Here is a 13,854-nt window from a genome sequence, read left to right as displayed (position 1 = left end):
AAGTAATGGAAGTCAATGTGAAATCCTAGCAATACAGTTTTTCTCAAAGAATGTGCCTAGATGTTAGTGCTGATAAGATTATTTTACAGCTAGTGATGTAACCTGTAATAATATGTATTTAGAAATACTGAAAAATCAGGCTTAAAAATAAAAGGAGGAGATGGAAAATAAAGTAAATGCTGGTAATTACTCAAGCTGGCTTGTAAACTTTGTTCTTTACTCTTCCTGTCTGTTCAGATCATAAACTGATTTGCAAAATATCTGCACAGAGACTATAATTACTGCTGTTTCTTAGTTTCCTAATTGATAAAAAGTGAATGCTAGCATTTATTCAAACTTCCAGAGCACTGAAATAGCTAAAGGTGGCACAGAAATGTAAGCAGGTGTTAATGAACTGTTCAAAAATGGCAGTTGAAAACGGGACTGTCCTTCCAGAAACATGGTTTTGCATCTATTTTAATAATCTATGATGACTGGAGACCATGTAACAGGGAGAAAAAGCCATGGGGCAAGGATTGATTCTTCCTGCTTATTTAGAACAATCTCTTGCCAGTGAGATCTAATCCTTTTCAGGGTCTTAAACAATAGATTAACACAGTAAAGCTGGCTTTATGCTGTTTCATACTGTAAATCTTGCAATTTTGTGAAGATGAAGCAGAATTATAAAGTGTCTTGGAATTTTTTGGTGCTTAAGTGTAAGAATCTAAAGCAAAGAATCTAAACCCAAGCCTTGAGAAAAAAAACAATCAAATGAGATTTGACTCACCCTATTAGAAGAACTCTTGCTAACCTTAGTCATACCACTAAATCTGTGTTCTGATCCATGCATAACCTGAGATGTAAGTAAATTCAGCACCTAACTGATTTGGGTATTGGATCTCTATTTTGAATGGGCCTTGTTTTAGTGATGTCATAGGCCAGCTGCTTTAACCAGGAGGAAGGCAGTAGAAGGAAGTGATTTGGTATTTTTAAGTAAAGTACCACTGTCTGTTGTGTTGGTCTGGAATTTTTTGAGATGACTTCCTCCCCAAAGGCAAAGGACCAGACACCTGCCTCTAATGCCTTTTCCTTAGTTTGCAGCATTCCCCTTTAGATCTCAGATGTTGATCTTGTTTCCCTCTCTGACTGCATGGTGGAACAAAGCAGAGAGAGAGACAACTATGCCTCATTGTTAAGCTGGGCTGATTCCTGCTTGACCTACATGAGATAAATTTCTAGTATCTCATTGCTTCCTGAACAGTCATGAAGTTGCTGATAGAAATATATTTATTAAAACAGGAAAACAACTGTAATAAAAAATTAGTGGTAATATTGATTCCATTAAACGGAGAGCACACTTTTGGCAAAAATTATTTCAATTCTAAGTAGAGCTATGTTTTGAAGGGCATATTTAGGTTGTCTGTTTGTTTGTTTGTGGAAAAGGTCAATGAGTATTGAGGAATCCCCCTGGTTTATTATTAATTTTGGTTCTGGATGCACTTTGGTAAGATTGAAAAAAAGCTTGAACACAGGAGCAAGGAATACATACCAATGATGTAACCTTGTAAGCATGTAAATACTTTATTACTTTTTATTATTATTATTATTATTATTATTTTCCAAAACATGCTTCTTTCCTGCAGGATACTGTTTTGGTCATCAGATGGTACAGTTTCCAGCATATACCGCGTGTCCCTCAATGGAAGTGATGTGAAAAATATTTTAAGAACCACAGAAAAAATAAAGGCCATCTCACTAGATTTTGTTGACTTAAGGCTCTACTGGATCCAGCATGACCATGGGAAAGAGCTTTCCCATATTGGATCAAGTGACTATGAAGGGAGTGCTGTTCATTTGCTCCAGAGTTCTGGTCGGTGAGTTTTTCTGGGCTGTCAAATATAAAACTTTCCTTTTCTGGGCATGCAGTTGGAGAGAGTGTAAGGAGTCTTTTATTTTTGTTGATTCATAACACCATAAAGCGTATAAATGTGTTGTAACTGTAGTTCTACAAATGTGAAAACAGAAAAAACTAACTGTTGAATTCACTGCAGATAATACCACTGCTTAGTACTTTCCATCTTCTAAGCTTTTAGCAAATGATAACCACTTAATCCTCAGAAATCCTCTCGGAGTGTTTATTAGTGGCCTTTTTCTGCAGATAGAGAAGTCGAAAGCAGAGAGCTTAAATGATTTGTCCAAGGTCACTGTAGGTTAGCTCAGGTGTCTGAGCTATGCTCAAGAGCCTGAGCTCTATCGAGGCTTCTCTGTCCTCCTCTAAGCTTGTTGTCCTCCTCAGCTGCTGCTCAGGGAGGCATCGATGGTGCCCTGTGCTCAGGCTCTCCAAAAAAGTCAGCAGATTTTCAGTTACCCTCATCTCCCCAGTGCCTGGCTGAGCACAGCAGCAAGACAGAGTTAAGGAAAACACTATTCCTGTCCCTCTATCTCCACTCTAACTTCCTGGGACAGTCAAAACATTCAGGGAAGGCACTTTTAGTGCCCTATTGAAAAATGAGGGGGAGTTTTCTGGCCTAAATTCTTTGATAAAACAAGTGCCCATTTTAATTGCTGGGTTCAATAGAATTAGTCTCTGTCAGTCGAGTCAGTCTTAAACAGCATCTCATGTATTCTGTGAGAAATTATCACAATTTTTGTAGCTGTATCTTGTAAATAATCTGAAGGATTCTGAGTGCTAGGAGTGTCTCTCGTATTCATCTGACTCTTACATATACCCTACAAGAAAATAAAGGCTACTTACAGTGAACTCAATTGAACTCAATGCTGAGAAAATGTATGAGTTAGTATATACTGGAATTGGGTGATGTGCCATTTCATACTAATTTCTTGTTGTTTCAGATATCAGTTGCTTGGTATGTCTCTCTTTGCTGACCACCTGTACTATTCGGAGTTGAAGTCTGGTACAATATGGACAGCCAACAAGTATACTGGAAATGTTGTAGTCACTATTAGTCTGAAACCATCAATTTTTCCACCTGTGGAGATAAAAGTAGTGCATCCATTTAAACAGCCTGGTGCAAGAACAGATCTCCAGGAGTTTGGTAAGTAAAATGAAATGTATTTGTGAAAATAATAATGGTGAACGCACTGACCTTTCAAAGTAATAATATTCTTCTGCAAAATTCCAGGCCCCAGTAAAGTCAATGACCAAATTTTCTTCAACTGAAGCAACCCATAGGTCTACTAGAATAACAGACAGGAAGCTGCTCAGTATTAACTGCTCATTTCATTGATCTGAATATATATGAAGATAATCTGATCATCTTCAGAGGTCTCTTTCTAGCCCCTATGATTCTAAATGTGATTTTCTTCATGTCATCTCTTTTCCCCACCCTTCCAGTTTTCTTCCCTTCCACTTTCCTTTTCTTTCCTTTTCTTTTTTTTTTTTTTTAAGAAATATCTTTTTATACTTTACTTCTAAATGTAAAGAACATGCAGCTTTTTTTTTAATATTATTTATGTGTGTGTGTGTGTTGATTATATTCATCAAATGCCAGTTCTCTTCTGTAAGTTTTAATGTAATGCACGTCTGAATACCTCTGACTGATTACTATGACACTGAAGGATTTTAAGAAGAATATAGTATGACCTGCAAGTGATAGTGTGGATGTCTCCGCTTCACTGGATTAAGAGTCATCTTGTTTAAGACAGGTCTGAAGCTGCCATAGTAACTATTAAATGAAAGCCCTAGGTGTCTTTAATTGGTTGCAGCTTTCATTATGAAATAGCCATGCCACTGCATTTCACTGTGGGATTAGAAGATGAAAGCTGACTGTGGATAGCCTTACTTCATGATTCCTGCTGAGGCAGTAGGAAGTGAAGGGTGCCCAAGAGGTATAGGTGGTATAAAAACATTAGGAAAAAATGGCGTGTGCTTTTATGAGCAAAAATGAAACTGTCTGTCTCTTTTTGTCTTTGAAATATCTACTGTATAATAGGCTTTGTTTTTCTTCATGCCATCCAAAAGCTTTATGTGGTATCATGCTGTATCTCTTTCCCAAACTCACCTCTCTGTAATAAAATACATACTAGTGCTATTAAATGCCTTGCATCATTTTCTCCCATGCTTCCAACATGTCTTATGAAATGATGACAGTGTTTTCAGCAGTAGTTCTATTTGATTCTAAATAACTTGCAAAAATGTCTGGGAATTGATGGAGTAGAAAGAAGCTTAATGGGCTGAATCCAGATGAACCTTTTGGACTTTGCATGTACGTTGCTTCACTTATCCAGTGTGAGAACTGAGATGAAAGAAGGGCTAATGAGCCTGGAGTACAAATGAGATTTATAGCTGATCTTACAACAGAGAAACCTGGAGATAAAAGCATACCTAGACTAATTGGATGCTCTGTACAAGCTAACGAAGTGTATGTTACACTGTAGCATCAGCTGTAAATTATCAGGCCTTCTTTAAAACAGATAGCAAATGAGTCGTTCAGATTCAAAGGGATCTGACAAGAAGTGCTCAACTGTTATGATCAGATTTTTGACAGGAATTTGGATTATTTATTTTACTACTTATATTTATCATGTCTCCTTTTCTTCTTCTCTTTCAAAAGGCTTTCCTGAACTGATCAGGGCCAATAAGTAGGGAGAAGAGCATTAATTCAACTGTGGGGTTTGCTAAAATCCCCCACAACAATTTTGGCATGGTAGTATCTGGAAGATAGCCTTTAGTTAGACTGAAGTGTCTGTGAGAACTGAACCCTAGATCTGATGTACATTCGCAAATGCCTACTGGAGTGTTCTTTCCACTTTTATTAATGGCTCATAAAATGCTTTAATTATCTTAAAATCTCAAAGGCTCCCTTTGGAATTTTTTAAGAAAATCTTCTCTGACAGGCTAATAAATCAAGAGGAAGTACTATTCAGAACTCTCAGAATATGGATATGTATATGTATGTATGTATGTATAGGAGTAATTACCTTCTGTTTCTTTCAAATGTGAGATACTGATGGCAAGTAATCATCCAAGAATAAAATGTGATAGGGTAGGGGTCAGTGTAAAAATATGATTCATAGTGACTAATTCTACAGAAAAGATTATCTTAAAAATGTTGTGATTCATACTTAGTGACTATTCACCTTCAGTTTTGAGATGCAGCCTTGAGTATCATCTAGTTGCTCATTTGTATCATTTTGAGACTGTAAATATTTGCATTGCTGTCATTGTGATTTGTTCTGTATTTGAAAGTTAGACACCTCACCATAATATGTGCCTGATTCAGCCACAGGAGGGACAAAGAGTTAAGGTATAGTTCCTAAACTCAAATCTAGTTCTACAAAAAGATAGGCTCAGCTAAAAGTACATGAGATTAAAGTTTCTGATAAGCTCACATGCATATCAACACATGTAATATCCATCTAATCATCCATTACTGTTTCATTCCGTGATATGATTTTTGTTAGAGAAAAATTAATCAGTCTGATGCAAGTATACCCTTCGCAGTTAATTTCAGTCAAGATGAAATGTCTGTCTCGGAAATTAGTTCACTCTTTTATATTTGTGATCTGTCATTGCAACTGATGGCCGGCTTTTCTTCCTCTGGGACCAGCAGAAAACTAAATGCTGAAATTTAATATTATGCTGGTGTCCATCTCAGAATTTAAGTGTTGAATTGGAGATGGTATAAGCAATTCCTTCACATACAATGTCTTCCCTGCCTGTATGAGCCCATGATTTCCTTTATTACATGTACAGCAGAGGGTAAGCACGGAGTTGTGTGTGGGTGGCTACATATCCATATCCAGTGGCAGAAGTTCAGCTATTCTTAGCTTGGAAAAGGGGCAAGCAACCCTAGAAGAAGATTAGGAAGATTAAAACAAAAATAATAGTTTGTGAGACAGAAATAAGAGCACGAGTGCTGTGTATCTGCAGAAGCACCAGATGTGGAAGGTAGCTGAGCTGACACGAGGTTCTGCCAATCGTTCCTGTGGAATGAGGTGCTTCAGTATCTGTTTGCCTTGTTCTATGAAGTGAGTTTAGCAGTAAGGGTTCTGCTAAGGGCTCATTTCTTCTCGCTCTGAAGAAACTTACCCTTTGTCTTTGAAAAATATACTCTTTGTCCTACAAACACTTCAATTTGATAATGAATTTTTGGCTCAATTTTACCAATAGAAAGTTATAGAAGTTATTATAAAACAAGTTACTCAGGTTGACCAAGTAACTGTTGAGAAGGAGAGGTATGTCACTGTGCAACTTTGCTCAGAACAGTTCCTCCTTGGACAGAAGGTTACATTTACATTTTGTTTACTCTTCCAGAAAAAGGAATCTGTGATTTGAACAAAGAAAAGTGCAGAAGAAGAATTTGCAGGCCTGACTCAAGGACTCATCGGTGTAAATGTTCTACTGGCTTTATTTTAAGTCGAAATAAACAGTTTTGTGAAGGTAATACATGGATCTACTCTCAGCTTTATTTCAAGAGATAAAAAGATTCCTCTGTTCTTTTGCTTTAATCCAATCTTGAGGATGAAGAAACACTTCAAGGTGACATGTCAGTTTAGTGGCCTTCCCTGTGCTAATACAGTCCAAAAGGAGACATGAAAATGCCACAAATGCTGTCCTTGTGAGAAATGTTGGTCTTAGCCTAAGAAGTTGTCATTCTTATGGATCCTGATAAAACTTAGAACAGATTGTATCACTGAAGGTGAAACATTGAAAAATATTGCAACACAATGGCTGTTTTAAACCTCACATTTAAAAACTGCATTAATTCCTAACAGGTATAAATGTTTGAGTCTGGATTGCTTTAATCAAAATCGAATATTATTAATTATTGTTAACATATGACTTCTAGAAGTGTCTTTTTCACTGTAGGACCAAAGTTGGATAAACATAAAGGCATCAAAATTATGAGCTTAAAACATTTACAGCAGCCGATCTCAGGAAATTAGCTAGAATTGTTTTCCAAAATGAAACTTCTAAACCATTTCCCCATTTAGAGAATTTTTCTCAAGTCATGTTGGAGCTACTTTGAAAAAAAGATTTTATTTTTTTTTTAAATTTTATTTTGTTAGAAGGAAATATTTAATGAGAATTTTTAGGTTGCACGCAGGGTTCTAGAACTGGAATCTGTATGGGAAGGCATACCTTGCCTCTGGACACATATGCTGGGCACATACAGCCTGAATATGTTGCTTCAAGGTTTTTGAAGCTTATTTGAATTAGGTCTGAAGTCTTGCTTTTTAAAAGATTGTTTAGTAGGACCACCATATGTTGTAAAATGAATGGGAAACTGATTTTTTTCAAGTCTGTTAGGCTTTGTTAACTCAATTCCATGACATTGGCTGATGACCATATTCTGACACAGTGAATATTCTTTTGGCAGATATCAATGAATGTGGCTTCTGGAATCATGGTTGTACTCTGGGCTGTGTGAACATCCCAGGTTCCTATTATTGCACTTGCCCAAGAGGTTTTGTTCTGCTGCCTGATAGGAAAACATGTCATGGTAAGTAGCACTAATTTAAAGATGTCTACAGTGTGGTTGGATATAAGGAAGAAATGTTTTATGATGAGGGTGGTGAGGCAGTGGCATAGGTTGCCCAGAGAAGTGGAGGATGCCCCATCCCTGGAGACACCCCAGATCAGGCTGCAGGGGCTCTGAGCACCTGATGGAGCTGTAGGTGTCTCTTTTCATTGCAGGGCAGTTGGGCCAGATGGCCTTTAAGGGTCCCTTCCAATTCAAACTATCCTGTGATTTTATAATATTGGAGACAGTCCTTGTGTAGCTCTGAAACCTCTGAAAGTTTTGCTTGTTGCTTTACTTCTTTCCTTTACTATACAAGTAGGACCAACTTAAACTCTGTGAACGAAAGGCAGATGACATTTTTAAGGAAGTAAGACACACGTGAGTAATCACGTATTAGACTCCTGGAGAGCAAAGAGGATTCAGGTTTCATGTATCAGGTATCTGCATCTAGATGCCTGCATGCAGCACTTATATTGAGTTATGGTCCTAAGTTTTGCAGTGTTTGCTGAGTTGCTTGCCAGCTGGCAACATCTTTTCTTCTGCAATCAAGCATTGTGTATACTCGGCCTACAAATGGATTGAGTTTTTCTAGAACATGAAATGTGAAATTTAGCAAATTTTTCAGGTCTTGGGATATCTCCCATCACTTTTCTACTTCGGAAGAGACATGTAAAGGTCTTTCTTCACAGAAAAGAAGAATTGCTATATGCTCTCTTTAGAAGTGCCAGTGCACAGCAGTGATTTCAGCATGGATTGTGGCAGGACAAAAGGTGTATTAAATATCAATACTAATGTCTATATATAGCTGCACAGTCTATTGGTTTTTAAAACTCCAAGGGGCACTTCTTCATCAGTTAAATGAAAGCCAGGTACAGGACTCAGGGATCTAAGCATGGGTGTCTGGGCTGTGAGAGATGGCTGCATGAGGCAGTCAGATGTGACTGAAGATCTGCAGCCAGCAGCAGTTGGGTGGTGTGATGTACCTGTGTGTCCAAGATGACACATTTCTACTCTAAATGACTAACTTAAACTCTATGCCTACAGTTTGAGTGCCTCAAATTAGATAGAAAATGCAGTTTTTCGAACATAGGTTAAGGATATGGCATGGGTAGCATGACTTCATAACTACTACAACATAAGGCAGATATGTCCCTATCTATGCACCTTGAGATTGTCCCGTATGCAGCTGTTTGTCCAAAGCCACATACTCTTGTAGAAAATAAACATGAGTTTGGTTTCTTCATCCTCTTCACTCTGCCTAAAGGGTTAGAGCAAACCAGCTCAGAGCACAGCTGACTGGGAGGAGTATTTGCAACAGCTACATCTCATTTAAGCTGGTATATACAGCTGATTCAAAGAAGCAGCTGTGTGAAACCTGTGTTAGTTCCAGGGGGTGCTGCTATGTGGTGCTGGAGTGGGGCTATAAAGAGATGCAGTGCTGCAGAGCAGAGGTGGAAGGAGAGGATTCCATGGAACTATATAAAACAGGGAGTCATTGGTTTTTCTTTATCGTCTTCACATTAAGTCTGACTTCCTTATATGTTGGAAACTTGATCCACTTTATCTAAAGTGTAGAAGTGATCATTTTCTTATCTGATTCTATTTTAATCTCATTCCTTCATAAAAATTTGTAAATTTTGGGCTGGTGATGGTAAAGTCTTCATTACTCAGCAATAAGTTTGGGTTTGTCCTTTGATGTAATTAAAAGAGTGTGAAAAAAAATTGGAAGGTGGAAAAAGCTCAAACAATTGAATGACAACTATGAAAATGTTAGCACGCCTTTTGAAGGAGATTTAGTAAAAATTTCTTGCATCATTTATGATTTTTATTTTTTTTTCCTCTTTAAATTACTGTAGAGCTGATTTCCTGTTTAAATAACGACACTGAATGCAGCCATGGTTGTCTTCAGACATCTAAAGGGCCTGTTTGCTTTTGTCCTGAAGGATCTGTACTCAAAGAGGATGGCAAAGAATGCACGGGTAAGTGTTTAATGGTTTTCTAGTGGAAATGCCTGCCAAACTCTATTTGTTCTTGGCACAGAGAACTAGAAATAAATGATGGCACTTTACAGTCATTTTGCACAGCTGTAAATAATTGTACAAGGTAGGAGGCAGTGGAAAGTCTGGCACTTTGAGCGCTGAGATGTGCAATATTCATCTTCATTTGTAATAGATGCTTACTAGCATCTGTCAGCACAGAACAAGGCATCTCCCAGGTGCTGGTTGCAGGTGACATCTACAGTTTATGTTTGAGAGGAATCATAGGACAGACAATACAGAATCAGGGCTTGGGTGAAATCTGAAGATGACTTTATCAACATTGCACAACTGAGGTTCTGAGTCACTTTAACTTGCAGCAATTTCATATAGTTAGCCACAAATGGCTTTTTTTGCAGTTAGAGCATTTGGAGAAGCTCCAGTTGCTCATGTCATTCTACATTCTAGCAGCTCTCCAAATTCAGGAGGCTGTACTTTTCAGCTGTATTTTTGTAAGCCTTGGGATCAAGACAGCACTTCTAATGCCAATCTCATGCCTTGACAAATTCCCCTTTTACAATTGCAACTTACTTTGCACTGTACCATGTTCATGTAGCAGTGTTGCCGTTTTGCTGGGGATGATCCACTGAGTAAGCTCAGGCTGGAATTGTACAGCCCCAAGAAGAATGAATGGTTTCCTTTCATGTTGCCTAAAATCTTGACTTATTCTATTAGAAAGTCACTGTATTTCACCAGTTCACCATCCTAGATTAATTAATCAACATTATTCTCCAAGTTAGCTGCAGCTTTGCATGGGACACAATCTCTGATAGAATTCATTACTTTTTTATTTTGGATGAGATTTCCATGGTTGAAAAAGTTGTCAGAACCAATCAACGCATGCAAGCCAGGTCATAAATCCCAATCCCACGCACTCCCACCTTGTGTTCTGAATTTTCAGGAAAGGTTCTAGGAGAAGCTGAACTTAATTGTATTTCATTTCACTTGACTTGTTCCAATGTGAGGCTTTTGAGAATTCTGTCCATCATGGAGAGACTTTATATTGTAGAAATCCTAACCAGAGTGAATTGCTTGCTTACTTATACTTACGATTTTGTTGTATTTTTTCCTTAGGATGGCAAAGTTAAAATTTTCCAATGCTCTGTTTAAGGTTGCACGTCTCCAGATAATGGTGGCTGTAGCCAGATATGTTCTTCCTTAAGCCCATTCTCCTGGGAGTGTGCTTGCTTTCCTGGATATAAGCTTCAACGAGACAGAAAGCACTGCACTGCTATAGGTCAGTATCTTGATAAGCCTGCTTATTTCTGCCAATGAGAGCAAAAATGTTTCAGAGGCTTTTAAAGTGATTAGCATAACTGGAGTAAGATTTTGCACTAGTTCTATATTACTGTGTGTGACGCTTAGAAAAAATAATCTATTTTGGAAATGTACTGTTTCTAACACAATCTTATCTTTGCTTTTAGCTCAGTAATAAGTGTAGTGATAACGTTCTCTCGGGAGATAGTTTTAGACTGCCAAATTAACTTAAGAGATGCATGAAGTTGTCTCAGATGTGTGTGAGGTTTAATGTAATATGACAAGAAACAAACAAAAGAAGCAGTGCCCAGAGTTAAGTAGTTAAGGTATTGGTGATTATATTATTAAAGTGCCAAAAAAACACAGAGAAACAGAGAACGTGCAGGAGCTGTTGTTCCCACCCACAACATCCAATGAAGTGATGTAGTCTAGAGATGATTTTGAAGCTGGTCAGAATTAACATATGTACAATTCCTCTTCAACAGGCCCTCGGCCATTTCTGTTGTTTGCAAACAGCAAAGATATCCGCCGGATCAGTTTTGATGGAACAGATTATGCAAGTTTACTTGATGGGCAGATGGGAGTAGTCTTAGCGCTGGATTCTGACCCAGTGGAAAATAAGGTAAGGTATTAAAAATGAGAGGATTTTGAAGTGTTGCAAGGACAAATGGATTGGGCTTTCATGTGCCTTAACCTTTCTGCTGTCAGTGATCCAGATTACACGTTGCACTGCGTGATGCTCTGTTGCCTGCCCCAGGAGCACCACTGGCACAAGATGCCACACACAAGTTGAAGACTGTGACCCTTTCCTTACTGCCTTAATGTGTATGTTGACACAGCCAATTCACAGGGAATTTGGATTAGTGTTTTTTTTTTTTTTAGAAGACCTACATGCCACAGTCCCTTCTAAACCTAGGAGTGATGGTAATTACTGAACAAAACTGCTGAATGCTTGCTGGATTTATTTTCTCATTACAAGATATTCCTGTTGGAAAGAGTATCCTCTTCATAGAGAGCAGTTTGTATGTGTGGCCACATCCCAGTGCCCTGCATTTTGCCTGCAGAGTTTGGAAGAGAAGTTCAGCTATACTTTGCTGAATCTCCCATGGAAGATAGTCATTTATTTATTTATTTATTTTTGGATGGTGAGATTTATTTACACTGTTAGAGTGACACAAAAGGGTACTGGATGGTACAGTGAAAGCCAGTGAGGAGCTCAGTTATGTTGCTGGAAACGTTTCAGGGACCAGATGGACAGAACTAAACAAATGGGAATGTTACCAGAGACGCATTACAGGGTGATCATTTCAGGTGCCACTGGAACATGGCTTCCTGCCCTGAAACAGGGCCCTATGGGGGAGCTCACAGTTGTTCTGCATTGTACTCAGTGTAAATCACCTGCTCTGGAGGCATCAGCCCCTTTTCCAAATGAGCAGGGGATGACATGATAACATGCTTCCTTTTGCTTGTTCCCGCTTTTGCTTTCTCAGCTGTGCTGCATGTGATGCAGCTACTTACTGCAACAACCCATAGAGCATTGAGGTGACTGTATGTAGGGTAATTAGGATTTACTGCTAAGCACAAGCAGCCTCCAGCAGTCATCCTGGTTGAAGGACATGTGCCTTTCACTTGGTCAGGAATCACAGGTGGCCTGTACAGACTTCTGAGAGTAAGCATTCAGGGAACTTCTGACAAGATAAAGTTCATTCAAAAGAGGAACTGTGAGATAAGGGAAATAAAGCAGAAAGTTGCAATGGGAACTAAGTACACCTCATGTGTTATTTCTTCACAGATTTACTTTGCCCACACCGCCTTGAAGTGGATAGAAAGAGCTAATCTGGATGGCTCAAATTGTGAAAAAGTTATTCATGGAGCAATAGATATACCCGAAGGCCTTGCTGTGGACTGGATTAACCGTAAATTGTATTGGACAGACCGAGGGTACATGCTCCACAGTGCATTTATGTCAAAGCATGCCATAAGATATTTGGAATAAATGACTGGTGATACAGGAATAGTTGAGATATCACTCTAAATTCAGTAACGCTTCACATTCTGACTGGATAGTTGTAATCTTTGGTATATATGATTAGAAGGACCTTTAGAACTGTAATGCGGGAAGTTAATATTCAGTCTACTATTGTATTTTTATCTTTGTCTGTCAAAGGAGCAAGGTTTTGGATTCAAAAAATCTAAAGCATGTACCACATATACGTATATATGTGTACACATGTGAATATATGTATGTATATATAGTCATACATTCACAATGCATATTTATAAATATATATGGGAGTATTACTGCGCTGAGTACATCTCAGGATGGGCTTGCTGACAGCTAAATTTATGCTCCTCAGAGCTAATGGGCAATTATTTTAAGATTATTTTTTTGGTCAGTTCTCTGTTATTAAAAAGAACTGACCACTGGCAATCAGTATGACTTCATGTCTCAGCTAGTACCCAAACTTACATGCAGAGAAAGAATTCACCTTGGGTCAGAACAGAATGTGTAATGATGACTCCTTGAAGAGCAGTCATGATGCTCCAGCATAACCCATATTTTATTAATAAAAAAAGATGATTTTAAGAGTACCAAAGTCACTGTCCCTGCTAGATATACTGCTAGTCCACTTCCTTGATATTAGGTACAAACTTGTCAATTCAATCATACTCCCATATAAACATGCCAGAATTTCTTGTGAAATGGAAAATTATGGTGCTCCATAAGACAAAATCCAAGGATATAGCCATGAATTTGTACTTGCTACTTCCTTTGCACTTACTGCGTTTACCTGTTTTTATTACACATATACAGATACATAGGTTGCTCTGAAAGTAATGGTTCATATTTATTTCCATGGAAACTACAACAGATACAAAATGCACAATAGTGCTACTTCATAGAGCAAATTCCCAGCTACAGATGGCTATATTTCAGCATAGTCACCACCATTAGCTATGCATTTTTGCCAACAATGGACAAGAGCCTGCATGGTATAGACCATAAAAATCTGCACCAGCAGATGTTTTACAACTGCTACAAGAATGATTGCAACGTTGTTGAGAAAATGTTGCCTTTGCAGTCAATCTTTCAT

The 13,854-nt window shown here is 38.2% G+C and overlaps 1 protein-coding gene across 7 annotated transcripts in view; it reads left to right on the top strand.

Annotated features, from left to right (window-relative positions):
• EGF (epidermal growth factor) overlaps positions 1-13,854 on the top strand; it is a 51,392-nt gene that overhangs the window by 13,130 nt on the left and 24,408 nt on the right. For all 7 annotated transcript variants that reach the window (XR_014945941.1, XR_014945942.1, XR_014945943.1 and 4 more), the window contains exons 5-12: positions 1,623-1,853; positions 2,833-3,035; positions 6,257-6,382; positions 7,323-7,445; positions 9,323-9,445; positions 10,614-10,739; positions 11,245-11,381; positions 12,552-12,700. Coding sequence is in view for 4 of the 7 variants with exons in the window: in XM_015861995.3 (XP_015717481.1) it covers positions 1,623-1,853; positions 2,833-3,035; positions 6,257-6,382; positions 7,323-7,445; positions 9,323-9,445; positions 10,614-10,739; positions 11,245-11,381; positions 12,552-12,700 (1,218 nt within the window). In the remaining 3 variants the exon portion in view is untranslated. The remainder of the gene's footprint in view (positions 1-1,622; positions 1,854-2,832; positions 3,036-6,256; positions 6,383-7,322; positions 7,446-9,322; positions 9,446-10,613; positions 10,740-11,244; positions 11,382-12,551; positions 12,701-13,854) is intronic.

Source organism: Coturnix japonica, chromosome 4 (genome assembly GCF_054131305.1).
Source record: "Coturnix japonica strain WE chromosome 4, WE-NBRP24, whole genome shotgun sequence".
In the NCBI taxonomy this organism is placed as follows: domain Eukaryota; kingdom Metazoa; phylum Chordata; class Aves; order Galliformes; family Phasianidae; genus Coturnix; species Coturnix japonica.
The sequence above is the reverse complement of the archived record's forward strand: the minus strand, read 5'-3'. Positions and strand labels throughout refer to the sequence as shown.